General features: G+C 47.9%; 1 protein-coding gene and 1 long non-coding RNA gene across 2 annotated transcripts; one reads left to right on the top strand and one right to left on the bottom strand.

The window, feature by feature from the left end:
• Positions 1-13126, bottom strand: LOC100670386 (natural cytotoxicity triggering receptor 2). The gene is given in 7 exon segments (XM_064294529.1): positions 1-1113; positions 1115-1245; positions 1361-1419; positions 10384-10599; positions 10773-10782; positions 12583-12966; positions 13075-13126. Coding segments are annotated over 7 exon segments (906 nt in total). The 3' UTR covers positions 1-1059.
• Positions 13127-22710: 9584 nt separating this feature from the next.
• Positions 22711-27428, top strand: LOC135231450 (uncharacterized). Its single transcript, XR_010322097.1, has 3 exons — positions 22711-23695; positions 23825-25235; positions 27298-27428. It is a non-coding gene; the product is annotated as an uncharacterized LOC135231450 (long non-coding RNA).
• The last annotated feature ends 444 nt before the right edge of the window (positions 27429-27872 follow it).

The raw sequence follows: 27872 nt of genomic DNA, 5'->3' as shown, positions 1-27872 counted from the left end.
TTTCTTTAATTTTAGTTTGTATGTGTGTTATGGATTGAATTGTGTCCCCCCAAAATATGTGGTGGGATTCTAACCCGTATACCTGTGAAGGTAATCCCACTTGGGAATAAGGTTTTCTTTGTTATGTTGATAAGGCGTGGTCCCTGGAAAATGGTGCTGTGTTCAGGTCCTCTGAGAAGGAGGACATGAGTGGAAGGCCTGGGGAAATGGGCTCCACGGAAATAGGGGAGGGTTGGGGAGGCAGAGCCCAGACTCCTCCCCTCAGGTACACGGAGGGTCTCTGGGCTCTGAGAGACCTCAGCTCAGCCTCTCACAGCTACGGAAACTCTGAGGTACTCTTAGCTTCCCCTTACGCAGGGAGTGGAAGTGGGGTAGGGGATGGCGGGGAGAGGAGTTGAGAAGTTCTGGGAGGAAACTGTGGTCGAATCAAATGCTACTCTCTCCCTCTGCAAACATGGCCTCTCATTTCCTGGGCCTCTTCCCCAGAAAGACTGAAGGAGCTGAAAACAGTTGACAGGGTCAGAGGGGTATGTGGATCCTGACCACAGTCCCAAGCCAGATTAGACCTCCAGTGCAATGGGTTTCTTTTTATATATGGTCTTTCTGGCCTTGGGTTTATAATTCTGCCAAAGATGATTGGCTAGGACATAATCTTGCAAGGGATTGGTCCATTGCTATGCAAATAGTGGTGCATAAAACCACCCAATAGGATTAAATGACTTGCTTATATAAGCAGCCAACTGACAGAGGTTTTCATAGAGAGGCAATGGGAGAGAGATGGAATGTCCTAAAAGAGATGTAATATGGGTCAGGAGTTGAAACACTGGAGATGGTGCGAGATGGCTATTCACGGGGCTTACATGAAGCATGCTGCCCTCTAAGGGAGCTCCCAGACTTTCAGGGGACAATGAGAAAACAGATGATAAGAAAGGTCAGTGATGGAGAAAACAAAGGGAAAAATATAGAACTTCGTTCACCAGAGATCAAATGTGAAACAGCAGGACAGTTTTAGGGTTTGAAGGAAACAAACTACACAAATAACATACATAATTTTATCATTTACGAAGCTTGTTCATTTGTATTGTTCAGCTTAATCCTAACAACAGTGTGGTAGTAATATTTATCCCTCTACATATGGGGAAACTGAGGCCCAGAGAAGGTCAGCCATCTGCTTAAAGTGACAGATGGCTTTCCTAGCTTCTGGGCTCCTAAGTTCCATCTGAGTTTTTCTATAGCATGTCTTACCTGCAGTCAGAACATGAAATCAGGAGGGTGGTCAGGGACTGCTACAGAATTGCACACATATTCAGAGGTGACCCTTTGGGGAATTTCCTTGCCCACAGTCCCTCCCCCACCCCACTACACACCAGGTTGGTGGCCACATCCTCTGGAGAGAGAGGAAGGCTGCCCTGGCCACTGCTGGCCACACAAGGGTGCCAGTGAGTATGTATGTGTTTGGGCCCAGCTCAGTCAGGTTACTCACCCTGATTTTTTTCTTTGTTCCCCTTTGCTGTTCACCGAGAAAGGGAACCTACTTTCTGTAGGCCCCCAAGATCAGCCCTTGCCTAGATACCACAATCTCTGTGTCCTTCCAGCCCGAGATGAACTCTGAGTCGTCTCTGCTGTGTCACAGGTGGGTCTGCTCTCCCCAGTGGACAGTGAGTCCTTGGAGGGTGGAGTCTGCTCCTTTTTCTGCACTCTGGCTTCCCCATCAGTGTTAGCAGGGTGAACACTTTCCACACAGGGCCACCAAGTGTGTGGACGCTGCTGGGGCTAACTGGGCCTTTCTGGGAGGGCAGACATGGAGCACAGGGATGCGAATTGAGAGAGAGAAGATTCTAAGCTCAACCCCTGTCTCCCGAATTGGGAATGGGCTGAGCCTAAACCCTAAAGGCTCACATTGTCATTCTCATAGGCAGAGCTTTTCCAGGGGGTGCTGGGGTCCTTTTCATAGGTCCTGGAGAAATTATTTGACCTGGAAAATTTCAAGCCAAGTGGGTCAGGCCTCCTTCTTGTCCAATGCCTCCAAACCCCCTGCTTTTCTCTGCACAGTAGTAGGGATCGTACTCTGGTTGATTCCAGGTCTTCCTGACCCAGAGTTGGGCTCTTTCTACTATATCACACTCCCTCTAAGGCTCAGCATTTGTTCAGTGTTGCTATGTGTCTGATGCTTTATGAATATATTACCCTATTTAATAACCCAAATAACTTTGCAATGTGGATATTATCAGTTCTGTTTTTACCAATGAGGGGTTGGGGGTAGACATCTAAAGTACCTTCTCCAGGCTCACTTAGTAGTAGGTGAGGAGGAAAGATAACCTTTATTATGTAGGGACAGAAAGTGTAGCAACACTATCACCTGCAGTAATGTGGAAAGTAGAAAATGTACTTAATGGACCAGGTGATATAGCTGAGGAGATCTCCAGACAAAGTGTTGAAGTGCCTCCTGGTTTCTTCTTGTGGCTTATTGTAAAATGTGAAAGGAGAGAGAAAAACTCTAGGCAATACAATTAAACATGAAATAGCATTGAAAATTCTTAGCCTTTCCAGACAATAAATTACGCTAAAATCAAATTCAGGGCGCTCTGGAAAATATGGTCTAAAAATGAAACTAAGGGTGTGACTTTAAAATTCTTTGTTAAGACCTCAGAAATATCAAAGGCAATGCCTCAGACATAAGGCCTTTAAAGAGTTTAACATGTGCACCTCACAGATTCTCTCAAACATTAGAGTTTCTAAGATGCTTAAAGGGATTATTCCTCAGTATCTCAGCAAAAGCCCAAGGTATAGAAGGCCTTATCTCAAAGAGATTTGTGTGTGTGGTTTTGTTTACTGGAGTGAATTCTGGTAACATTCATAGGAGACCCACAATTTTTTTAAGAGAATGACATTACAGAACACTACCAGCTTGGACTAAAAGGAACACAGACAGTATAAAATTAAAAAGGCTTTTTGTACTCCCAAAATTCTACTGGAAGGAAGCAGGCTGAGAAACTATGAAGCTGTAAACATGGGCTGCCTTTCATGGAAAGAGAAGGATGAATCAGAGGACAGAATTAAGAGCCCAGAGGGAGGAGCTAAGAGCCATGGGAAATTATCCCCAGGTAGAAGAAGAACAGAGGACTAATCAATAAATTTCTAACATTTACTCAGTTGAATTTCAGATTTTCTAAGGATTAGTGACTCCTTTTGCCTCCCCCCACCTTTTGAATAGAATATCTATAGTGGTTATCCTATGCCTGTATCACCATTGCATGTTGGGTGTGTATGGGGAAGACAACGTCTCTCTTTAGTTCCCAGGTCTTCAGATCAAGCAAAACCATACTTGAGGAGCTGTACATAAGGAAGTACACCTGAGGAACCCTCCCCCTGCCCCAGACCTGATTTAAATAAGTTTCTAGACTTTATGGTGATCCTATAATAGCATGAGACTTTTGGAGGCCTTTGGAGGGTATGAGTGTATTTTTCATGTGGAAAGGATGTAATTAATTTGTGGTCCGAGTGTGTGTTATGGTGGCTTAAAAATACACCCACAAATTCTTTGATATACCTTCCCTCTGGAGATGGAAGTCTAATTCCTCTTCCTTTGAGTGTGGGCTGGACCTAGTGATTAACTTCTAAAGAGTAGAATGTGGTGGAAGCAATGGCATGCGAGATCGGAGACTAGGTAATAAGAAGCATTGTGACTTCCTTCTTGCTCTCTCTTGGATCGCTCACTCTGGGGAAGTTGGTGACCATATCATGAAAAAAGGCCCATGTGATGAGGAACTGAGGCCTTTTCCCAAAGACCATGTAAGTGAGCCATCTTGGAAGTGGCTCCTTCAGTGACTGTCAAGCCTTCGGATGACTGCAATCTTTGATGACATCCTGATTGCCCCAGAAATACCCAGCTAAGATGCTCCCAAATTTCTGACCCCTGAAACTGTGAGATAATAAATATTTGTTGCTTGTTCTTTTAGGCTTCTAAATTTTAGGGGGTAATTTATTACACAGCATCCAATGAATTAGGAGGAAAACCATGAGAGTTGTTTTGTTTTGTTTTTTTACTGGGAGCTAAGGGAACAAAGCATTTCAAGAAGGAACACATGATGAATTTTATCATCTTTCCAATAAGATGAATATTGACCATTGCATTTAAGAATGTGGAAGTCTTTGGAGACTATAACCAGATGTTTCAGGGAGTGATGCAAAGAAAAGCCTGATTGAAGTGGGATCAAGAGAGAACAGATAGAGGAGTATTAGAGGCTGAGAGTGTATGGAATCCTTTCATGGGGGTTTTACTGTAAAGGGTAATAAAATGATGGAGTAGGGTCAAGAGAGAGTTTTTAATATACTCTACTTACATTCCAATTGTCATGACACATGAGAGAGGGGGAAAAAAGATGATGCAGGTGGGAGGAGAAGACTTCTGGAGCAATGTTCTTGTGTAGACAAGGGGTGGGATTTGGGGCCCAAGTGGAGAGAGAAGCCTGAGATGGGAGCAAGGAGAGTTCATCTAGAGTGACAGGCCGAAGAGACTATGTCTGCAGTGCAGAGGCTACACAATTGGCAGGTATGGCTGACCTGAATGGATTTTCTTTTCTAATATTTCGTTTGTTTTGTTTTTTCAGTGAGTTAGGAAGTAAAGACACCAGCTGAGCATGACGGAGACACTGGACTTTGAGTGGACAGAGGATGGTGTGAAATAGAGGTCTAGAATGGAGCAGAAAGCATAATAAGATGGCCCAGAAGCCTTTTGGGACCACTTCACCTTGTTGTTGTTGTCATTAGTTGCCATCAAGTTAGTTCTGACTCCTGGAGACCCCATGTGTGCAGAGTAGAACAGCTCCATAGGGTTTTTAAGCCTGTGACCTTTCAGAAGGAGATGGCCAGGCTTGTCCTCTGAGAAGCCTCTGGGTGGATTCAAACCGCCAACCTTTCAGCTAGTAGCCAAGCACTTAACCATGTGCACCACCCAGGGACTCCTTGTTCTACGTTAGAGGTCATGTATTTACAGTGAGACAATTCAGCATGATTGGTTGTTCTTTTTCAGCTACATTCAGTTTCCCCAGGTGCTGGCACAGAGTAAGTAAATGCAAAGCTGGATTCAACCAGGGTTGGAGTTTTGCCAGGGGAGTTCAATGAGAGGGGAGAAATTGAGGTTATGTGCTGAAGGGTGATTATAACGATGGCTTACAGACTGTAAGGGAAAGGAAAGCATAAGTGAGGTGAGGAGAAGGGATAAGGGGCAGGCTTAATGGACTATAGGCCCCACTGGTGTTGAAGAAGTACCGTGACCAGGTTAATAGAATTGAACTAGAGAGACCAGGTGGTGGTTGGATATGGATTTCTCAGAGATGAGATTATGAAGGAGGAAATGTTATTCTTAATGGCCATTTGAATGGATGGTTGAGGCAGGGTAGAGGTCAAGATCATTGGTGGAGAGGAGACCAAGGAATTGAGAGACCAGGGGTTGGGAGGGATCATCTACAAGTCTACACGGGCCTTGAGGTCACCAAGGATTACAGCAGGAGTAGTGAGAGTGACAGTGAGCCAGGGGTTAAGACCCACTGAAAATGAAGAGGAGAACCCCGGATTGTATAGCATCTGCAACAATGATGGGTGGTCTGTAGTGCAGTCTGATGAGAGAAAATAGAATTGTGGGGGTGCTTTTGGGGGGGGGTGTGAGATTAGGAATGGACAATGAGGAACCAGGAGGACACCAGCTCCACCTTCAGGTACAGTGTACAAGGCAAGGGAGAACAAAAAGCCCCCACTTGGGAGAACTACAGAGGAAGCAGTGTCCTTAAGAGAGGTGGATTTTGGAGAGAAGAGTAAGGAGGTGAAGTTCAGAGAAGTTGAGAATACAGGGGCTTATGCTGATGACTGTATGTTTCAGGGGGCAGAGTACAAAGGTTTATGGATTTTGGGAAGAGTGGGAGATGGGGTTAATGTAATGGATTCATAAGGTTTAATAGGATTCCCTGGGTGGCGCCAATGGTTTGTGTTCAACTACTAACCTAAAAGCTGGCAGTTTGAACCCACCCAATAGTGCCATGGAAGAAAGGCCTGGTGATCTGCTTCCATAAAGATTACAGCCAAGAAAATCGTATGGAACGGTTCTACTCCAAAACACATGGGGTCATCATGAATTGGAATTGACATGATGGCAACGGGTTTCGTTTTGGTTTTTTATAATTTATAGGGTTGCTAATAAATGCGACACCAATGGGTATTGAGATGTGATTCAGGGTTATTAGTGAGAGGGTTGGAGAGTCATGAGCGTCTTGTAGTGACTGGAATGAACAAGGACAAAGGCATGAAGGGACTGGTATGGGTTGTCAAGTTGACGGTGAGGTAGTGGTGGGAGGGAGCCAGGGGTCTTCACAAGAGCAAGTGGGAAGTTGGGATCTTTCTCTCACTCCTGCACACGGTGGTGGGTGCTGGGGAAGGGCCGTTTAATGAGAGATCTCAGACCCATCTTCACTGTAGCTAAGCAGGTGTGGAAAGCTGGAGAGGGAAGTGGCAGGACGTGGGTAAAAATTATATAAACCCTCCAGGAGAAAGAAAGCCATGAATGTTTTGAAGCTGGGTAATAGTTGGATGATTTAACAGACCAGAGAAAGATGGAAACTAATGTCTGGGAGCTGGGGGGTAGGAGACATAAGAAGCAAGCCATTTTTACCTTAGAACCCTGGAAAGGCTCAGCACTTGGAGGCACGGGCATCTCTGAAGGCAGAGTAGAAGAGGAGCTGGAAACTCAAGAATAGGTTGAACGTCCAAGAAGCAGTTAGACTCTTAGGTTCTCTGCTTCTCCTAAGTCTAAAAATGGGTCAGCTGCCCACATCCTTTCTCCCTTCTCTCACTCACCGCCCTGCAAAGAACTTGACATCAGTTCCAGAAGAATGAGGAAAAAAAAAAAACTGTTGCTGTTAAGTCGATTCCGATTCATGACGACAACCCCGTGTGTTACTGAGTAGAACTGCTCCATAGGGTTTTCTTGACTGTAATCTTTACAGAAGTAGGTCACCAGGCCTTTCTTCCATGGTGTTGCTGGATGGGTTTGAACTGCCAACTTTTCCGTTAGTAGCCCAGCACTTAAACGTTTGCATCACCCAAGGACCTTAGTCCATAAAAAGCAGGGACCATATTGAAACTCTACTCAGGGCACTGGGCACTGCTGAGGGGGGCGGTCCATTGCAACAGGGGGCTGAGCGCAAATGGGCACACTGCACAGTGAAACCCTTTCTCTTTGCTACAGTTGGTGCCCGGAACCCTAGCATTCAGGCCTGGACCCCAAGAAGAACAGTTAAAACAGCACTTTCTGGAGCAATTGAGCAAAGCAAAAAAATGGAGCAATACTGAGACATAGAGTCTGCCAACAAAAATCCATGCTCCTGCCTGACCAGTCTAGAGACCCTTTAAGCCCCCACGACCCACACAGAATGTCTGATCTAAGCAGATTTAAAGGCCCTCACTTTTCAGCACTGATGGGCTGCTGAGAAGCAGGGGAGTTTTCTGGAAAGCTTTGAGGAAAGACAGAGGCCAATGAAAGGAGAAAACAAAGCCTATAAAAGGCACTTGGAAAAAACAGAAAATACACAATGTTGAAAAAAAAAAACTTGAAAATGTTAAAACTTTAATATTGCCAGAGAAAAGATCACATCCCCAAATAAAACATGCATGCTAAAAAGAGGAACATTCAGAGGACAGATGGACTGTTTAGACATGTAAAAATATGAGAGAACAATCTGTAAAAACATGAATAGAAGAATTAGAATGTAATCTTAAGGCACTTTTCCAGAAAGTATGAATACAGGAAAATAGATGGAGAATAGGAGAAAAACTATAGTAAAATTATAGGCTCATGCTAGCAGGTCCAACATCAGGATAATAAGAGTATCAGAAAGAAAGGACAGCCTTCTAGGTGACAGTGCCTGGGGTAGGACCCAGAGCCATCTCTGCCTTGGCTGTATGGAGGTGCTTCTTTCCCAGCTTATGCAGAAAAAGGGAGGGTTTACTTTCTTCTAGAGCCTGCAGTCATGTTGGTGGCAGTAAAACAGCATGGGGGATGCACAATGACATGAGGACAAGCGATGGCTGACCTTGACAGAGCATGGGCTCCAATAATGACAATGAATTTCAATTCCCTTGCAGTGAAAATGCTGAGAAGGAATGCATAAGGGGAGCAATCTAGCTGCCATTTGTAGATGGTGAATGCCGAAGGCAGGGCACCAGTTAGGTGACTGACATAGTAGTTGGATCCAGGTACAGGTGATGAGGGGACTTGAAAAGGGGGGGAGGAGGAAGAGGAGGCAGAAGAAACAGAGAGATGCACAACAGAGTGGTCTTGGCAAAGTGTGGCTGGACAACGGGAGAAGGAGAGAGGGCCTGAGAAAGGTTGGGGGTGACCTGGGTGCCTGGCTGAGCTGTGAGCTGTGGGGCTAAAGACAGGAGCAGGAAACTACAGAGGAAGAGGAGGAGGAGGAAGAGGAGGAAAAGTCATAGCAGAGGCTCCATTTGGTGGGAAGATGCTGTGTTGGGCTTTGGTCCCCAGAACTGGATGGGGCTGGCCCTTTTGCAAACTAGGTGAGAGCCAGCAGTGGGTCTGGACCTTGGCAGGAAGCTTGACTGGGAAATCCTCAGCACTGGACTGAGGGATGTAGCTAAGGGCTTTGGGTCAAGTTCTGGGAAGCTTTGGCCTTTTCTTTGCAGGGAACGTAGAGTTCAGAAATCAGGGAGGAGCTCCTTGGGGCTGGGGTCCAGGGGAGACGGGCCATCCATCCTGGGTTCTGTGGGAGGTGCTTACAGGTCTGTGGCCTGGGCTGAGCTGGGCACAACAGAGACCCATTCGTGTTGCACATGTTGATTCCTCAAGGCCCTGAGATGTGAGTAGGAGGAAGACATATATGGAATGACTTCAATCCACTCCTTGACCCTATTCCCCTCTTCCCACAGCCTGCTCCCTTCTCTAGCCACCCTGCTTCTTGCCTGACCCCAGCCTGTTTCCAGATCCTCTTTGCTGCTTACACTGTCCCTGCACCTTTTATTCAGCCCCACCAAAATTTTTCCTCATGTGTTCCCTTCTCCCCAAAGCTTGTAACCCCTTTCCTCCTGTCCCTACCCTCTCTCCGTCAGGACTGAGGATGAGGCGGAGTCCTGGGATGAGGGCTTTAGGAAGACCCCAGACTTGGGTGTTCCCAGAGTGATGGGTGGTGGGAGGGACCTTCTGCTTGTGCAGGTCAGAGTTACTGATGGAAGAATGAATGAGAGAGAGAGAGGGAAGAGGAGGAGGAGGAGAAGAAGAAGAAAAAGAAGACGAAGGAGGAGAACAAGAAGGAGGAGGAGAATGAAAAGAGGACAAGAAAGAGAAGGAGGAGAAGCATAATAAGAGAGGAAGGGAGGATAGAAAAGCCAGTGCCATCGAGTCGATTCTGACTCGTAGCGACCTTATAGGACAGAGTAGAACTGCCCCACAGAGCTTCCAAGGAGCGCCTAGTGGATTCGAACTGCCAACCCTCTGGTTAGCAGCCATAGCACTTAAACACTGGGCCACCAGGGGAAGGTAGGGGAAGGGATAAAAGACAAGTAACAGAAACAGAGACAGCAGACAAAGAGATAAAGAGTTTTCAGTCTAGTTACCGAGGATGCCCAAGGCTCTGTTCTTAATCCAGGGAACCCCAGCAGCTGTGGGTGGACATGGATGAGGTGACAGTTTGCACTGAAAGACAAAAGTAGGCTTGTAATGTCTGTGTGAACACTCATCATTTGGAGAATCTTGTCATGGACTGAATTGTGTCTCCCAAACATGTGTGTCAACTTGGCTAGGCCATGATTCCCAGTATTGTGTGATTGTCCACCATTTTGTCACCTGATGTGATTCTCCTATGTGTTGTAAGTCCTACCTCTATAATGTTAATGAGGCAGGGTTAGAGGCAGTTATGTTAATGAGGCAGGACTCAATCTATAGGTTTAGGTTGTATTTTAAGTCAATCTCTTTTGAGATATAAAAGAGAGAAGTGAGCAGAGAGACAGGGGGACCTCATACCACCAAGAAACAAGAGGCAGAAGAATAGTGTGTCCTTTGGACCCGGGGTGCCTGTGTTGAGAAGCTCCTGGACTGGGGAAGATTGATGACAAGGACTTTCCCCCAGGACTGTGGAAGACTGATGACAAGGACTTTCCCAGAGCCAACAGAGAGAGAAAGCCTTCCCCTGGAGCTGATGTCCTGAATTTGGACTTCTAGCCCACTAGACTGAGAGAGAATCAACTGCTGAAGCCATCCACTTGTGCTATTTCTGTTACAGTAGCACTAGATAACTAAGACATTGACAATTCTGATTTTCTCCTCCTCTGTTCCCTGCCCCATTTCACCCCCAGCCCAATCCAACCGAACCCACTCACAGGACAAACAGGGCAGCCAGCATCAGGCTCTTGGCCACGAGGAGTCCACACAACACAGGGACCAGGACACTGGGGGCTTCAGGGCTGGAGGTGAGGGTGGAGTTTTGTTGCCTGGAGGGAGTGGGGAGAAAGGGGAGGACAGGACTGGGGTGGCAGCCTCCATTGTGGTCCCTGAGCCAGACCCTTGTGGATGTGGGGCTGTCCCACTTGGACTCACTGTGAAGGGGCAGTGGTGCCAGAGGAAGCCCTGAGGGCCTTGCTGGCTCCTCCAGTGGGGGCCAAACTGCTAGGGGTCTGTGCTGAGACCTGGTCATAGGGAGTCCTGGTAGAGGCTGCTAGGGAAAGGAAAGGATCTGGTTAGTGGGGAGGGAGAGCCCACCTGTTCCCACCAGAAGAAAGCTGAAATAGAGGGGTAGGATGGACTAGGGGCCATTGCACCCACTGGCCCAGAAGAAGAAAACAGATTGGGGAGGTGTGGACATGATTTTGTCCCACAGGGATGCTCTCTGTGTGGCTGCCTGGAATGCTGGTCAGGAACAATCCATGTGCCCAACTTGGGGGAAGGGCTCATGACACTGGGGGAAAATTCTAGGCCAGTGCTACTCAACTTGTGATCTATGGATTCGTTCTGGTCCATGAATTATCTGTAATCCACCCACATCAAGATGTTCTTGTTGTGTGCCACCACTTAGTCCATTCAGACTTAGAGCAACCCAATGTGACAGAGTAGAACTGCCCCATAGGGTATCCTAGGCTATACTCTTTACAGAAGCAGAGCACCAGGTCTTATCTCTTGCTGAGCTGCTGGGTGAGTTCGAACTGCCAACTTTTCTGTTAGCAGCTGAGCACTCAACCATTTGTACCATCCAGAGACTCTGATTATCCCTGTGGGTCTAATCTAATCCCATGAATCTTCAAAAGCAGAGAACCTTTTCTGGCTGTAGTCAGAAAGGGATGCACTATAACACACTGTTCCTGGTGTTGAAGATGGAGGAAGGGGGCCATGAGCCACAGAATGTGGGGGCCTCTAGAAGCTAGGCTAGGAACAGCCCACAGTTTATAGCCAGTAAGAAAATAGGATCTCAATCCTGCAAAACTGAATTCTGCCACCAACCTGAACGAGCAAGAAATGGATTCTCCCCTAGAGGGTCTGGAAAGGAACACTGCCTACCAACAGCCTGATTTTAGTTTGGTGAGCCCCGTACTAGACTTCTGATCTACAGAACTGTAAGATAATAAATTTGTGTTGTTTTAAGACACTAAATTGATGGTAATTTGTTGCAGTAGCAATAGAAAATTAATATACTCACAGTGTGAATTTTGTAGCTCTAATTCATGGTGAAGTACTAAAACCTGGTGAATTGCTTGCTGAGATATACCAGCAAAGGAGGGAAACACACAATCAAAACAAGGGGCATTTATATACAAAACATAAAAAATAAGTGAATGAATGGGTGTGGCAGTGTTCTAATAAAACTTTATTCATAGACACTGAAATTTCAATTCCCTATAATTTTCACATATCATGAAAAGTTATTTTTCTTTTGATTATGCCCCCACTATTTAAAAACTATTCTGTCCTAGAAGGTCGCTATGAGTCAGAATCGACTCGATGGCACTGGGTTTTTTAATTTAAAAACAGGAAACCCTGGTGGAGTAGTGGTTAAGTGCTACAGCTGCTAACCAAGGGGTCGGCAGTTCAAATCCACCAGGCGCTCCTTGGAAACTCTATGGGGAATCGACTCGATGGCACTAGGATTTAAAAACATAAAAACCATTCTTAACTTCAGGCTGTAGTTTCCTGACCCCTGTCTGATCTGTACCATGAGCGATAGGCAGGCCCTCACCCAGATAACCAACAAGCCCACTAGGGTCGCCAGCTTCACATGGCCTGGTTGGATTACAGCTAGTTGACACACACTTACTGAACACCCATTATGTGCCAGGTACAGCTGCCTTCTCCAAAGATGCCAGGCAATCTTGGGTCTCCCAGGCTGTGACTGGTCAGCATGCTCAACTGATCTCTTTGAGCAGGCCGTTGGCAGCACACTTGGAAATCATGGAACCCGGCCATGTATAAGGTGGGTGCATATGTGTGCACATATGAAGGTTTCCTGGGAACATACTCCCAACAGCCTTCTCAGGACTCAGGGGGCCTGGCTTCCATGATCAGTGACAGTCATTCTCCCGAGGGGCCACAGGGAAGGGGCTCACCTGTAGACACCACCAGATAGAACTTTGTGGACCTTGAGACAGATTTTCTGGAAGCGTGGTAGGTTCTACACCAGTAGTGTCCTGAGTCTTCCTCCGTCAGACTGATCATGGTGACAGTGAAGAAGCCATCTCTAGGGCTGTCCCAGATTGAAAATCGAGAGGCCTGGGCCAATGTCTGGGGATAGGAGCTGGAGACTAAACTGATACACTGATATGCTGATACCTCCTTACATAAGCTTTTCCTCTCGTAGGCACTCATACCGGTCGGGTACTGGCATCTCACAGAGAGTGTCTCCCCCACCCTGCGTTGAAGCTTCTCAACCTTAGGGAAGCCTGCAGAGGAAGCACAGGTCAGGGCCACACCCAGAACTTACCCCGCCATCAGCCCTCTGGCCACAGAGCCCTCTGCTCTGGGCTCAGCGGTCCCAATAGTCCCATGACACTGCTCCCACGCCTCCCCTCTGTCTTCCCCCTCACCTGAGAACAGCGGTAGCAGCAGTAGTTGTAAGAGTGGGGCTTTCCAGGCCATGCGGCCCTTTCCCATGTGCTGGTGGGGACAGGAAGCTAGGAGTTGGGCCTGATTCTGCTTAGCTCGCCTGGTAGCTCTGAGATAGAAAAAATGAAAAAGGTCAAGACCTAGGCTGGGAATGCAGGAGACCCAGGATGGGCAAGGGCCCAGGGAAGGGTGGGAACTCTAGTCTTAGGTGGGCCTCTGGCCTGGACAGCTCAGCGGCATGCAGCTCTGAAGAGGGCTCTGCCTATGCCCAGCTGCCCTTCAGCACTATGACCTTCCTACAGGGGAGGAACTGAGAAGGCCAGAGGAAACTGTGGTCAAATAATGGACTGCCCATCTCTTTCTCTTACTCGGTGCACTGACTCTACTTTGCAGGGTCCTAGGCTGCCCGTCTCCTGGGGAAGGTCCAGCTGAAGGTGAGCGATGAGGCCAGGAGGGCTAGTAACGGCCTGACCAGAGCCCTAAGCCCCAGTGGTCCCCAGGGGTGGTCAGAGACTTCATGCCCAGGCCTGTCTGGTGGTCAGTGGTGTGTTTCCACCTTGGGAGGTTTTGTGGATGCCAAAGCGGGGAGAGAGGAGGCAGAGTTTCAATTCCAGGAGGCGGAGATACAGTGTCCCTGGCAACGGTCAGGAAGAGGAGGGCCAGGAGCGAAGACAGCAGAGAGCTCTGAGCAGGGATTGGCAGGAGAGGATGGAAGGGTTCAGGAGGAGGGGAGGGGAGAAGGGAGCACAGGGGCCTGGACCAAGCATCTTCCCTGCATCCCCAGCTCCCAGGACCTATGGGCATTTAAGAAATGTTTGCTTAGTGATACAGACATAGATGAAAGAATCAGGCATCTCTTCCTGTAATGAAGGTTAGTGCCTTTAAGATTTAATTTTAAAAAGATGTAATTTACAGAGAGAGATAGGGAAGATGAAAGAGGAGAAGGAAGAAGAAGGAGAAGGAGAGGAAGGGAAGGAAGAAGGGAGGAAAATTAGGACAGTGGTGTAGCTGTGTGTGTGGTGCAAATTGTGTGTACACAGCTAACAAAAAGGTTGGCAGTTCAAATCCACTCAGTGGTGCTGTGGAAGAAAGGACTGGCAATCTGCTTCCATAAAATTGTTGTTGTTAGTTGCCATCAAGTCGAACCACCAACCTTTCAGCTAGTGGTCAAGTGCTTAGCCGTTTGTGCCACCCAGTTGACCGTAAGATTACAATCATTGAAAACTTCATGGAGCTCAGTTCTACTATGAAACACATGAGGTTACCATGAGTCAAATAGACTCCATGGCAACTTTTTTTTTTAAAAAAAGTGGCTGTGTGTGAGTAATTCCAGCTGCTGCCACCAGGAGTTCTGCTGTCCAATGTCTGTTGCAAGGCTGGGCTGCCAGTAGGCCTTGGTCACCCAGAGTTTGGGGTGGGTTCTGCTAGTCGCTCTATTTTATGACCGTTGATGACCTCAGGGAACCCTCGGTGTGTTCAGAGAAGGGTAGGATGGGAATTTGAACCCAGGCCCTGATTTTAAGTCCTCTGCTTTGCCCACTCCCGGCTGCTGCTGTCCACCCAGCCTCAGGTCAGGCCCCTCTCCTTACAGCAGGAGTGAGAGGAGCCTGAGGATAAGAAAGGGTAAGGGGAAGACAGAGGCAGACGCAGTAGGAATATGGGATGTTGGTGCCCAAGGGTCCAAAGGTGGGAAAGGAGGAGGAAGTTTTAGAGCTAGAGGTAAACTTAGGGCACAAGGCAGCCACCCACTTAAACAATTTTACATTTTACGAAGCATGTTTCCACACCCTATTTCTTACTTCTCGCAACAGGTTGGTGAGGGAAGCGTTGTTTTTCTTTTTCCTGGAGGGGGGAACTGCGATCCAGAACCTGAAGTGACCAGCTCAGAGTCGCGCCATGAGACAGTGGCATGCCAAACTAGGCCTCCTGACTTCTGGACTTCCTCCCAGCGCATTTTCTGCTGAAATCTGGCCTAAGTCTGGCCCACAGACATGACAGGAAACCAGGGGCGTGCTAGAGGCTTCCACCCAGTCACGCACAGATGAAGAGGTGAGCTCTTGGGGTGTTTCTCCACCTGCAGCTGAGCTCAGCTTCAGAACCTAATTATATACCAAATCGGGAGCACCTCCTGAAGGAAGGAACCCTGGTGGCACAATGGGTGAGCTTGGCTGCCAACTGACAGGTCGGCTGTTCGAATCCACCAGCCGTTCCATGGAATTAAAGGCTTAGCAATCATCAGCTCCCATAAAGACTTCAGCCTAGGAAATCCTACGGGTCAGTTCTACTCTGTCATATAGGGTCACGGTGAGTCAGAATCGATTTGACAGTGCACAACAACAACAACTTTCCTGAGAAAGAAGGTGGCCCTGGCCCTGGCTGTCATAGAGCTGTGTCACTGTGTGTGAGCATGGAATGACTATTTTCCCACACTGAGTTTCCCCTTTTCTGGCTTCTTCAGACCACTAGGAAGGAGTACCTCCTCCCCGCTTACCCCAAGTTCACCCCTTGTCCACATACCGCTTACTCTGTGTCCCTCCAGGCTGTGGTCAGCTCTGGGTTGTTATATTTTCTGTGTCACAGCAGGTCCTCTCTTGCTAGGGGTCAGTGTGCTCTCAAAGGGCAGGGTCTGCCTTTTCTTTGCACTGTGGCCTTGCCACCATAGAGTAGAAGTCTCAGACTCCCCAGGTGAGGACTCTGCTGGGACCATCTGGACCCTTGGTCTCCGACAGCTTGGACCTGGAGTCCCATGTATTGGAGCTGGAGGGAGGGAAGGATGGGTATAACCTTGAGCTTCTCCTTGAGGTGGCACTGGCCTGCTCCAGAACAGCCCACACCAGGTTGAACTTTTCCAGGAGGGCTTGGGGCAGGTAGCTGTGGTGAAATTTGGATCCCCTTCAGAAGTGTCCTCAAGAGGTAGGGGACAAGGAGCCATCATCAGGGCAGAGCACAGCCAGAAGTCCTGTTAGAGGGTCTGGGGCTCTGGGTGGTGTGGACACCTCTGCCCATCTTCTGGAAGACCCCTCGAGGAACTCGGGAGCCTCAGCAACTTTTCCCAACCCCATCACACCACATCCTCACAGGAGCCTACAGAAGAAGCTCAAAAAGCTGAGGACATAGTGGTCCAGGGGCTCCATTCCTCCCTGCCTGTCTTAGTTACCTAGGGCTGCCATAAGAAAAATACCACAAATGGGTGGCTTCAAAGAACAGAAATGTATTGTCTCATAGTTTTGGAAGCTAGGAGTCCAAATCAAGGCATTGGCTCTAGGGGAGGGTCCCTTTTTGTCAGTAGCCTGGAGTATTCCTTGGTTTGCAGATGGTTCCTCACATGGTGTCTTCCTGCTGTGTGTGTGTCTTTCTGCATCTGTGCTCCCTTCATGAGACACTGCTCAGAGGGCATTGGGTTTAGGACTCATTCTACTCCCATAGGACCTCATTAACATAGCAAAAGAGAAACCTATTTCTTTAAATAGGGTCACATTCACAGGTACAGGGTTAGGACTTCAACATAACTCTTTGGGGAACACGATTCCATCCATAACACCTCCTCTCCCAGAATGGGCTCAGGGGCAGACTAGAGGTCAGTTTCTCTGTCTGTAAAATGGGCATATTATGCCTTCTCTCCCATCCATTTCGAGTTGTCCAGGTACCTCCTGTTGGGGTTTCCTGCCTGTGCTCCCTACCCTGGGACCCCTGGCAGGGCTCTTGGCATCCCAGGATATCAGAGCTGAGAGGGCCTGAGCTCCTTCCTCCCCCGCGCCCTCCTCAACAGACAACAGCACCAAATTCCCAGGAGTGGCTCTGAGTTGATTCCAGGAGTGTCTGACCCTATGTCTACTCAAATAGCTCAGTATCAGCTCAGGGTCCTACATATCCTGGCTGCTTTATAGTCATCATCCCTTTTAATTCTTCTGAGAGTTCTTTAAGGGAGACATCATTTCCACTGTTTCCAGTGAGGAAATGGATGGAATAGTACCCAGGCCACTTGGCCAGCAGTGGAGGTCATTTCAATCACACACAACACTGGCCATGAGGCCATGCTCTCCCTGGGGAACAGAGAGGCTAAGGGCTGGTCAGGCCTCAAATGCTCCCTGAAACCCCACCTGCCTTCAGCCTGTCCTTCTTCTATCCCCCATCCCAAGGGCTCTGCAAGGATGCAACACAAAATAGAGACAGGGAATGCTGGTTTGGGTGGGACTGGGGAGCTGTGTGGGGGTAGGACTGAGACCCCTGCAGGCCAGAGACACTTCCAGCAGCTGGGGGTTCCCCAGCATAGCCCTGACCCTCCCTCTCCCCAGAGAACCCACCCCATGGCCTCCAACTAGTCCAATCCAGGTCTTTTCCTTTCTCAGCATTTCCACCAGACGGAATTATTCCATACTCCCACTTCACACAGCCCAGAACAGGAAGAAGTCGCCATGGCTCTGGAGGCCCCACACCTGCTGCTGGTCATGCTGGTCCTGGTCTTAGGTGAGAAGCAGGGGGAGGAGGGTGGATTGAGGGGACAGGCACGGAAGGGAGGGAAGGGGGAAGCGAGGAGAGATGTGAACGTTGGGGCAAGGTGCAGGTATGGCGATGGGGCCGAGGGGTGGCTGTCTGGGTTCAGGTTCTTGGTGTAGGTGGCCCGTTCCTCAGTCTGACTCAAAGCCTTGCTCTCTAGGTTCCTGGGTGCAGAGACTGGAGGCAGAGGACTTGCAGCATACAATGCCAGGGAGTTCAGTGTTGGTGATCTACCAGTACTCATACAAGGGAGAGCCTTATAAGTTAAAAACCTGGTGTAGGAGAAAGTAAAAACAATGTGTCAGGTTAGTCACCACTTCAAAGCCCAGGACACTGGCCCAGAACACTCGATACACTGTCTGGAAAGACCCAGACTCTGGCTTCTTTAATGTCACACAACAGACTCCGTGATATGGAGACTCAGAACTGAGGAGATGAAGTCCAGGTTCCTGGGATAGGTGGCCTGTGACGTCTCTGTCCTGAGCTCTCCCTGCCCTTGGGGTGACTCAGTATCAGACTTGTCTCTACTTAAACCTCCCCCAGCCCCTGCCTCTCTCTTTCCACCAGCTCTGGGAGAAGCTCCCTCCCTTCCTTTAAGCCCCTGAGTCAGCCCTGCCTGGTCTGGGTGTGCAAACCTCAGGCCCTGGTCATTCTGGCCTGAGGGGCCCTGAGGGACTGGCTCTGGTCCCTCCACCTCTTCCTCTTAGGACTTGGGGGCTAACCTGTTCTCTCTTCTGGGGACCCTGGGCTGCAGTGTCCTTCTGTGTTGTCATCAGCCACATTTGCTTTTCAGAGAGGATCCTTGGTTCAGCTTCCAACAATGTCTCTAATGAGAGGTAAGTCTGAGAGCTCACCAGATGGGATGGGTCCAGGAAGGCTGGACAAGTGACTAGTGTGATCTCAGATTCAGGAAGCGGGAGGCCAAAGAGGCAGAGGCAGAGAAGGTGAGTGATAAGGGCATGAGGGGAGTCCCCAGGACTCAGCTCAGACCTGGGCTAGGCTGGGCATGTGGGAGAAGCTCTTAAGCTTCCCCCATGATGGAGTGAGAAATAGTCACAGTATCAGGGTCCTGTCTAAAGTTACTCAGTGACTTCGGCAGCAGGACTAGAACCCAGGCCTCCTGTCTCCTGATCCAGTGCCCCTCCTGACACAGAGATCCTCTACATGTATAGCCCCCCACCCAGTTTGCCTAGTCCAGAACCAGGGAGTCTTCTCCCTGAATCCCAACATCTTTGCTTATTCCTGTGGGCCCAGTGGCTCTTTGCTCCATGTCCAGCCCAATGTCTAGGCCACCAATTCCCCCAGAAGGGTCATTCCTGCTCCCATGACCTATGAATTCTAGTCCCTGTCCCATCCCTTGGGGGCCTCTGCTTCTCCTGGGCTAAGGGCAGCATGTACCCATGGAAGAGCCAGAGAGACCCCTAGGCATGACCCAAGCATGCCTGCAATTTGGGCCCACTGCCCCCCCACAGTCAGTTCAGGTGGGTTAGGGACAGAATCAGACTCCAATCCTAAGTGCCCTGGAGTCTGGGCTCAGGGAGTTGCAGGAGAAAGTATCACACAGCCCAGGTTCTCCCAGCTTCTTCTATGTATTCACTCCATGGGATCAAGTTTCCTCAGCCCTTCCAACTCAACTGTCCTCCATCAACTACTGGCTGTGCTGTGTGGAGTCCTTGGGGCCAAGGGCCTGATGCTGTCAGCCCTGCTTGTCCTCCTGAGCTACAGATGCCAGGTGAGTGGGGCAGGGGGAAGGGGACAGGATGGAGCAGGGAACAGCTGTGCTGAGAAAGGTCAGCACCAGAATGTGGCAGAGATGGAGTCTGAAAATTCTGTCTGACACCAATTTGACTCTCTTCACCTCTGCCAACTCATCTGTTTGCTACAAGCTCCCAAGGTCTTTTCTCTTCAAACTATCGGGCCCTAACACAGATGTACCCATACTCACACAGACACACCCTCCTATTTCATTCACCCTGTCAAAACAGTGGGTCGTTCAACGGGAAGTCAGCCCCTCAATGAGGGCACCCGGAGAGGCGGGGCAATCTTGTGAGATGCAAGTAGGGCCAGGTAATGGATATAATTCAAGTGGTGAACTTCCCTCTCTTCACTCCTCAGGGCTCAAGAACACTGTGGGGGCAGCAGCAGTGGAGGTTTCTGAAGGCCCCACCTCAGCACTCACAGGCCCCATAGGTATGCCCTTGCTCCTGTGTCTGCTCCTGCCTCTAACGACTACTGTCATCCTTTCTGAAAAAGGGCTGTTCCGGTGCCCGTGGAAGACCCCTCCTAGCACTGGAATCCCCAGTTGTGGTGGGACACAGCCTCCCAATTTGCTGTCCTTAAGTCTGTTCTCTCCAAAGTGTGGACCTACCTCCTTCGGGACCCTGAGTATCTGGTATGCCAGTCAGTGGGGCCCAAACTGAATTCGGCATTTTTTCCACAACCTTAGAATCATCCTTCAAAATCTCCTCGTACTGCTTTTAGTCCCGTAAATCACCCAGATCACCACCACACCTTAATCCCCCCAACTCAGGCTGCTCCACCTGACACCCAGATTTCTGTCTGTTCCCTAACTAGTTCCCACCTTCAGCCTCCACCTCCTCAGGGGCTCCGGCAGATGGCTACTGGCTTATTCCGCCTGGTGCAGTGCTCTGACATTGCCACCTCCTCTCAGAAACCTGCTGGGCATTTCTACTCCACAGGTACTGCATTCAAGTCTCCTCGAGGCCTGCCCTGGTGTGGCATCCGACCTCTGCCACCTCCGGGTCAAATGCATCTCTGCAAACCAAGAGAAAACCTGCTGTCTTGAAAAAGCAGGTCCTGTGTGTTTTCTCAGAGTCCCTGGGTGGTACAAATGGTTAAGTGCTGGTCTACTAACCAAAAGGTTGGTGGTTCGAACCCATCCAGAGGTGCCTCGGAAGAAAGGGCTGGTAATCTGCTTCTGAGAGGCCACAGCCTTGAAAACCCTATGGAGCACAGTTCTACTCCGACACTTGGGGTCACCATGAGTTGGAATCGACTCGATGACAACTGGTGGTGTTATGTTTCCTCAGGTGCTGAGATTTTCGTCCACACATCTAAGTGAGCTTGAGGGAGAAAGGATCGCTGTGGCTCACTGCGCTCACTGGCGTGTCTGTCTTCCTACCTCAAATCTTTGTAAATGACAGACAACACATTAAAAAGAAGGTAAATCCAAGTTAAACAAGAAAAGCTGCCACCAACAGACTAGAAAGTCTGAGAAATTTCTGAGGTTTAAAAAATTAAGATTGGGAAAATTAGAAGTCAGGAGTAGAAGACTTAACAACCTAAGATAGGAGAGAAGAATATTCTTTCAATTCTTTCATTCATGAATACTATTTGGCAATCAAGTATACGTACATACATATATATATATATATATGTGTATATTTTTCTAAGTTGTGCCTTAGGTGAAATTTTACAGTTCAAGTTAAATTCTCATTCAAAAATTTACACATACATTGTTTTGTGACGTTGGTTGCAATCCCCACAATATGCTAACATGCTCCCCCTTTTCACCCGGGTCCCCTGTGTCCATTCGTCCAGTTGCTGTCCCTTCCAGCCCTCTTGTCCTGCTTTTGGGCAGGAGTTGCCCGTTTGGTCTCATATGTTTGATTGAACTAAGAAGCACATTCCTCACATGTATTATTTTTTTGTTTTATTCGCCTGTCTAATCTTTATCTAAAAAGTGGGTTACAGGAATGGTTTCAGTTCTGGTTTAGCAGAATGTCCGGTGCCGTAGTTTCAGACTTTCCTCCAGTCTCTGTCAGACCAGTAAGGCTGGTCTTTGTTTCGTGAATTCAGATTCTGTTCTACGTTTTTCTCCTGCTCTGTCCAGAATGCTCTGTTGTGTTCCCTGTCAGGGCAGTATGTGGTGGTAGCCGGGCACCATCTAGTTCTTCTGTGTGCAGGCTGGTAGAGTCTCCGGTTTATGTGGTCCTTTACTCCTTTGGGCTAATGTTTTCCTTGTGTCTTTGGTTTTCTTCATTCTTCATTGCTCTGGATGGGATGGGACCAATAGATGTATCTTAGATGGCCATTTGGAAGCTTTTAAGACCCTAGTCACTACTCACCAAAATGGGATGTAGAACATTTTCTTTATGAACTATGTTATGCCAATTGATCTAGATGTCCCCCGAGACTATAGTCTCCAGCCCCCAGCCCCAGCTACTAGGTCCCTCAAAGTATTTGGATACATCTAGGGTATCCCATACTTTTGAGGAAAATTAACAGCAGGAAGGTAAAAAATCAACACAAGCACAGAGAACATTTCAATCCAGAACCGATGCTACTAACTCATGGAATGGATGAGAAACTTTAAATAACTAATATGAATATCCTGAGATATTTGCAAATTAAAGCAAATTGCACTATTATTTCTATTCATTAATTTGACAAAAATTTAAAAAGATTGTTCATACCTGGGCTGGTGAGGGTGTGGGGAAATAGGTATTGCTATACGTTACAGTGAAAACATAAATCGTTCAACCACAACGAACCAGTTACCAATTCCACTCCCAGGTATCCATCCTGGAGAAATACATACACCCGGGCACAAAAGGACATATTCACTGCACATTGTTTCTAACAGTGAGCACCTCAGGGGAATAACAGCATAACATATGGTACACCTCTTCAAAATAGTGTTATGTAGCAGTTTAAAAACAACACGACGGGTTTTGTATGTGAACATAGCTAGAGCTTCAAACATCTTGTTAAATTTAAAGATTGCTATAGAATAGCATATACAGTATAATCCCACTTACGTAAAGTACAATGAACTCAAAATTGTGTATTGGTATGTACACATAAAGGAGCCCTGGTGGCACAGTGGTTAAGCACCTGGCTGCCAACTGAAAGGTTGGCCGCTCAAACCCACCAGCTGCTCTGCAGGAGAAAGATGTGGCAGTCTGCTTCCATAAAGCTTACAACCTTGGGAACCCCTTGGGACTGTTCTACTCTGTCTTATAGGGTCGATATAAGTCAGAATTGACTTTAGCGATGTGACATGCACATAAACCTGTATCTATAGAAACACAGAAACGGTCTGAAAAGCTACATGTCAAACTACTAATGGGGGTAATTTTTGAGGAAGGGAGTATGATTGGTGTTGGGTTTAGGGGGTAGTGAAGGATTTTAGGTTTTTATCTGTATACTATTGCAGTGTTTGCTTGTGTAGTGAATAAAAATGTATTAAATATTATATGAAAAAAATCTTAAACAGGATGTCAGGGAGGTGGAAAGGGAATTGGGCAAAGCAGGGGACCCAGCAGCCTGCACACCCTGAGGCCAGCACTGGGGAGTGTGTAGGAGACAACCCCAGGGCAGGACACAGGGTGGGAACTGGGTTGTGCCCTGGAAGACTGTGAGGACAGTACAAATTTGAATTAAAGCACAGAGTAGCCAACAAGAACGCATCACACAGAACCTAAGTCTCTGGACAGGGGATTTAGAGAAACTTGTCACCAGGAAATGTGGTTAGGACAAGAGTCTTGATGACTGGCATGGGAGCTGGTAAAGGGCGTGGTTAATGATCTGCAGGCTGGCAGGCGTCAGAGGCACTGGGTCTGCAGCCAAGTCTGCAGAAAGGGGCCCCAGAGTGGAGCATGGGCTTGTCCAGTTGCCTTCAGACGCATCCTGTGCGTTCCAGGTACCTTGAGCAGGAGGGTTGGCGATCTGTCGCAAATAGCCTTGTGGCTGGCAAAACAGTATTGCGTGACCTTCCAACCCTCACCTGGACTGTTTAATCAGAGCCTTGGGCCTAGAACATTTTCTGACAATGGAAAGTGGCTACCGAGTCTTCTTCAGTCCCATTTTTTTTTTTTTAATTCTTATTAGGGAAACTCCTTCCCTGTTCTGGGTGCAGAGTAAACCTTCTTTGTACTGCTTTACAAAGACATGTGTATTATATGGCACCTGGCCAACCCTACTTCTATATCTGTTCCCAGCAGGGAGGGAATGGGGTCTTTCACCTGCAGCATGGAAGAAAGGTGTGTGCAGACCATCAGCCCTGTGCCACCTATGGAGTGAGACCTGCTGGCCACAGGAGACCGCCACCCACATACGGAGCTTACCTTGTGCTGTCTCTCTGTGAGTACCACAGTACTTTCTGGTAGCTTTGAGCTTAGTTGCTCTTCTTTTTCTAGTTTCTCAAGTCGTAAAGTTAGGTTTTTGATTTGTCTGTCTTCTTTTTTAATGTACTTTTCTGCTGTTATGAAGTTTCCCCCCGCCCCTGTCTAAGAACCGAGATGAAGCAGTAAGAGCGGCAGCCAGCCTGGTGGGGTCTCGAGGCTGGGTGAGGGAAGATGACAGAAGATGGGGCATGAGCTCTGTGACCCCTGACTAGAGGGGAGCGTTCACCTCAGCAGATGACAGCCTGGACTTGGAACAGAATGATGGCCCTTCTCCTGTGTGTGCGGGACTTTGTCTTAATGGCCTCGCTGACAAGAAGATTGAAGAGTACTTGTTACAGTGAAATTAAAGGGTAAGTTTTATTTACTAACTTATTGTTCAGGGTTCCCCATACAAATCAGTTTTAAATCCTGTCAATGGTCAAATTGGAAAATGTTGAAGGAAAAACTCTATAAGAAAAATAACTCAAGATACTTGTATTTTTCTCTCCTGTAGAATATTGTAAGATATAAGTATGAAACTGTGCTGAACCGTATGTCTGTGCCAAATTTGTGTAGAGCTTGCAAGTTACAAATGACTTTCAATTACATGTTTTCTGTTGTCACCAACCGCTCCAGATCTTTTCAGTTCCTGGAATCCTCCCCTCCTCAATGACAACAAGGGCCGTCCACCATGCCCCCTCCACTAGGGTCTTCACCTGCAATATGTGCTGTACGTTCTTTGCCCTGGACCCTGGAGGACACATACTAAATGCTGGGTTTTAAGAGGAAGTGTGGAGAAGTATAAATAGCTGACCCTGAGCATTCTTCTGGGAGGGTGGGAAGTTCTGTAGACCCAGAGCAGAGGGCTCTAGTCAGGATATCCAAGAAAAAGCCTTTAAGAGAAGGCTACTGGAAGTCTACCTGGGAACACTGACCTCACGGACATGATAGGAGAGAGGGTGTAATATGCCCATTTTACAGACAGAGAAACTGAGTCCCTCTGCCCTTGCATCCATTCTGAGAGGAGAGGAGTAGGCATCTAGTGCTTCCTGTCCTTACCCCTACTGGGTCAATTGTGGTCTCAGCTTCTCCTAGAAGGGTCAATAGAATGGGATTCCACAGCTAAGAGGGAGGGACCCAGAGCCACGTTTTCCTCTAATAGGGCCACAGGTTCTGCCATTCCCTATGACTCCTAGTTCCGTATTACCTGGGGGCTTCTCATAGCCCAGCTCCCACCATGTCATCTGCCGCAAGCTCCTCCTGGGAGAATTATACCCATGATAGGGTTATCTGTGAGTTTGTGAGTACACGGGTAACCCCTCAAAGGACTGGGGGACAGAGACTGACTTTGGGACCCTCTCTCTGCAGCTCTGATTCCTGGGGATCCAAGTTAACTTCCAAGACAACTGAGATCCCAGCCCCCAGATGCTGGCGGGGAGGCCACAGCACAGAGAAATGGTGACTCCACCCTCCAAGTTCTCAATGTCTGCTGGAGGCCCACTGTCACACAGCAAAGAGTAAGTTAGAGGAATGGGAGGGTAGTGGAGTGGAGTGGTGAAGGGGATCTTGAGACACTGCAGGGAAGAAGAAAGGGAAGAATCACAGCTAGAAACTGCAGAGCTGTTCACAATGCGTTACGCACAAACTTGCGCATGGTAGCACTGTCTGGCCAGCAGGGGGCAGGAGCAGCCTGTCCACCACCCTCAACACAATTGGAGGGCTGAACTCAGCCGTGGTCCTGTAGAGCTGCCAAGAGCTGTTGTCTTCAGCACGACTGACAACCCTTAGTTCCATTTCCTGTCCTGTGCAAGGGTGGCATGTACAGTAGCAGGAGTGCAGGGCCAGGAGTCATGAGGCCTGGACCCCAGTGAGGCCACTAACTCCCCGAGGAAACTTCAGGGACTTACGCAGACTATTTGTATCTCAGTTTCCTCACTGTGAAAGGCGATAGTGACCATTGCTTCATAAGGATATTGTGGAAATTAAGTTAGACCAGTGGTCTCCAGACATGTCTCCCAATTGGGACCACCCAATGGGGGCTTCAAAAACAATGATATCTGAGTCCTCCCTTAGTGTGTCTGATTTAATTGGTCTGGGTGTGGCCTGGGCTTTGGCATTTTTTTTTTTAATAATTTTTATTGTCCTTTAAGTGAAAGTTTACAAATCAAGTCAGTCTCCCACATACAAACTTATATACACCTTACTACATACTCCCACTTGTTCTCCCCCTAATGAGTCAGCCCCCTCCCTCCTTCCAGTCTCTCCTTTCTTGACCGTTTTGCCTGTTTATAACCCCCCTACCCTCCCATCTCCCCTCCAGACAGGAGATGCCAACACAGTCTCAAGTGTCCACCTGATGCAAATAGCTCATTCCTCATCAGCATCTCTGTCCAACCCATTGTCCAGTCCAATCCATGTCTGATGAATTGGCTTTGGGAATGGTTCCTGCCCTGGGCCAACAGAAGGTTTGGGGACCATGACCGCCGGGATTCTTCTAGTCTTAGTCAGACCATTAAGTCTGGTCTTTTTATGAGAATTTGGGGTCTGCATCCCACTGTTCTCCTGCTCCCTCAGGGGTTCTCTGTTATGCTCCCTGTCAGGGCAGTCATCAATTGTGGCTGGGCACCATCTAGTTCTTCTGGTCTCAGGATGATGTAGTCTCTAGTTCATGTAGCCCTTTCTGTCTCTTGGGTTCATAATTACCTTGTGACCTTGGTGTTCTTCATTCTCCTTTGATCCAGGTGGGTTGACTCATTGATGCATCTTAGATGGCTGCTTATTACCATTTAAGACCCCGGATGCCACACTTCAAAGTGGGATGCAGAATGTTTTCTTAGTAGAATTTGTTTTGCCAACTGACTTAGATGTCCCCCGAAGCCATAGTCCCCAAACCTCCGCCCCTGCTCCGCTGACCTTCGAAGCATTCAGTTTATTCAGGAAATTTCTTTGCTTTTGGTCCAGTCCAGTTGTCCTGACCTCCCCTGTATTGAGCGTTGTCCTTCCCTTCACCTAAAGTAGTTCTTATCTACTACCTAATCAGTAAATAACCCTCTCCCATCCTCCCTCCCTCCCCCCTCTCGTAACTACAGAAGAATGTGTTCTTCTCATTTAAACTATTTCTCAAGATCTTATAATAGTGGTCTTACACAATATTTGTCCTTTTGCATCTGGCTAATTTCACTCAGCATAATGCCTTCCAAGCTCCTCCATGTTATGAAATGTTTCACAGATTCCTCACTGTTCTTTATCAATGCGTAGTATTCCATTGTGTGAATATACCATAATTTATTTATCCATTCATCTGTCGATGGACACCTTGGTTGGTTCCAGCTTTTTGCTATTGTAAACAGTGCTGCAATAAACGTGGGGCTTTGGCATTTTTAAACAACTCACAGGTGATTCTAAGATGCAGACAAGCTTGGGAACCCCAGAGTCAGACAATCCTGGGGTGAAGCTTTGTAAACTCAAAGTTGAAAGTGTGTTTTTACTCTTTATCCTAAGGCCCCTTCTTTTTTCTTCCCTTTTTACCTCATTCCCAGAAAACTGAAATTCCATCTCGTCTCTCCTCATATATTCCAGCTCCACAGACTCTCTCAAGATGGGAAGTGCAGATTTGAACTCAAACTACTCATAGTCATTCCTACCACTTGCAACATTTATCCAAAATGCACTATCCGACTTGAACGTCCAGGCGTTCACCAGGGAAGACACTCAAGGTGTGGTGAGTCCAGGAGAAAGAGGGGGAGTTCACGGCTGTGGTGTTTCAGCTGTTCCCCCAATGTGGTAGGCAGTCAGGGGTGGGTTCCTGGTATTTAGTTCTGCAGTACCTGGGGCACAACCAACCCAGTTCCAATTCAGGTAAAATCTTTAGCAGCTTTAACACATTATTTCATGTTTATTTACATCCAATCAATGTCCATTACAGTGTAGAAGAGAAATACAGTTTGTATCCAATACAAGCATATATTGGAGATAGTACAGGCTCGGTTCCAGACCACTGTAATAATGCGAGTCACATGAAGTTTCTGGTTTCCCAATGCATATGAAAGTTATGTTTACACTATCCTGTAGTCTATTCAGTGTGCAGTAGCGTTATGCCTAAAAAAAAAAAAAAGTACATATCTTAATTAAAAAATACTTAAATGCTAACCATC

Source organism: Loxodonta africana, chromosome 1, assembly GCF_030014295.1.
Source record: "Loxodonta africana isolate mLoxAfr1 chromosome 1, mLoxAfr1.hap2, whole genome shotgun sequence".
Classification (NCBI taxonomy): domain Eukaryota; kingdom Metazoa; phylum Chordata; class Mammalia; order Proboscidea; family Elephantidae; genus Loxodonta; species Loxodonta africana.
The sequence above is the reverse complement of the archived record's forward strand: the minus strand, read 5'-3'. Positions and strand labels throughout refer to the sequence as shown.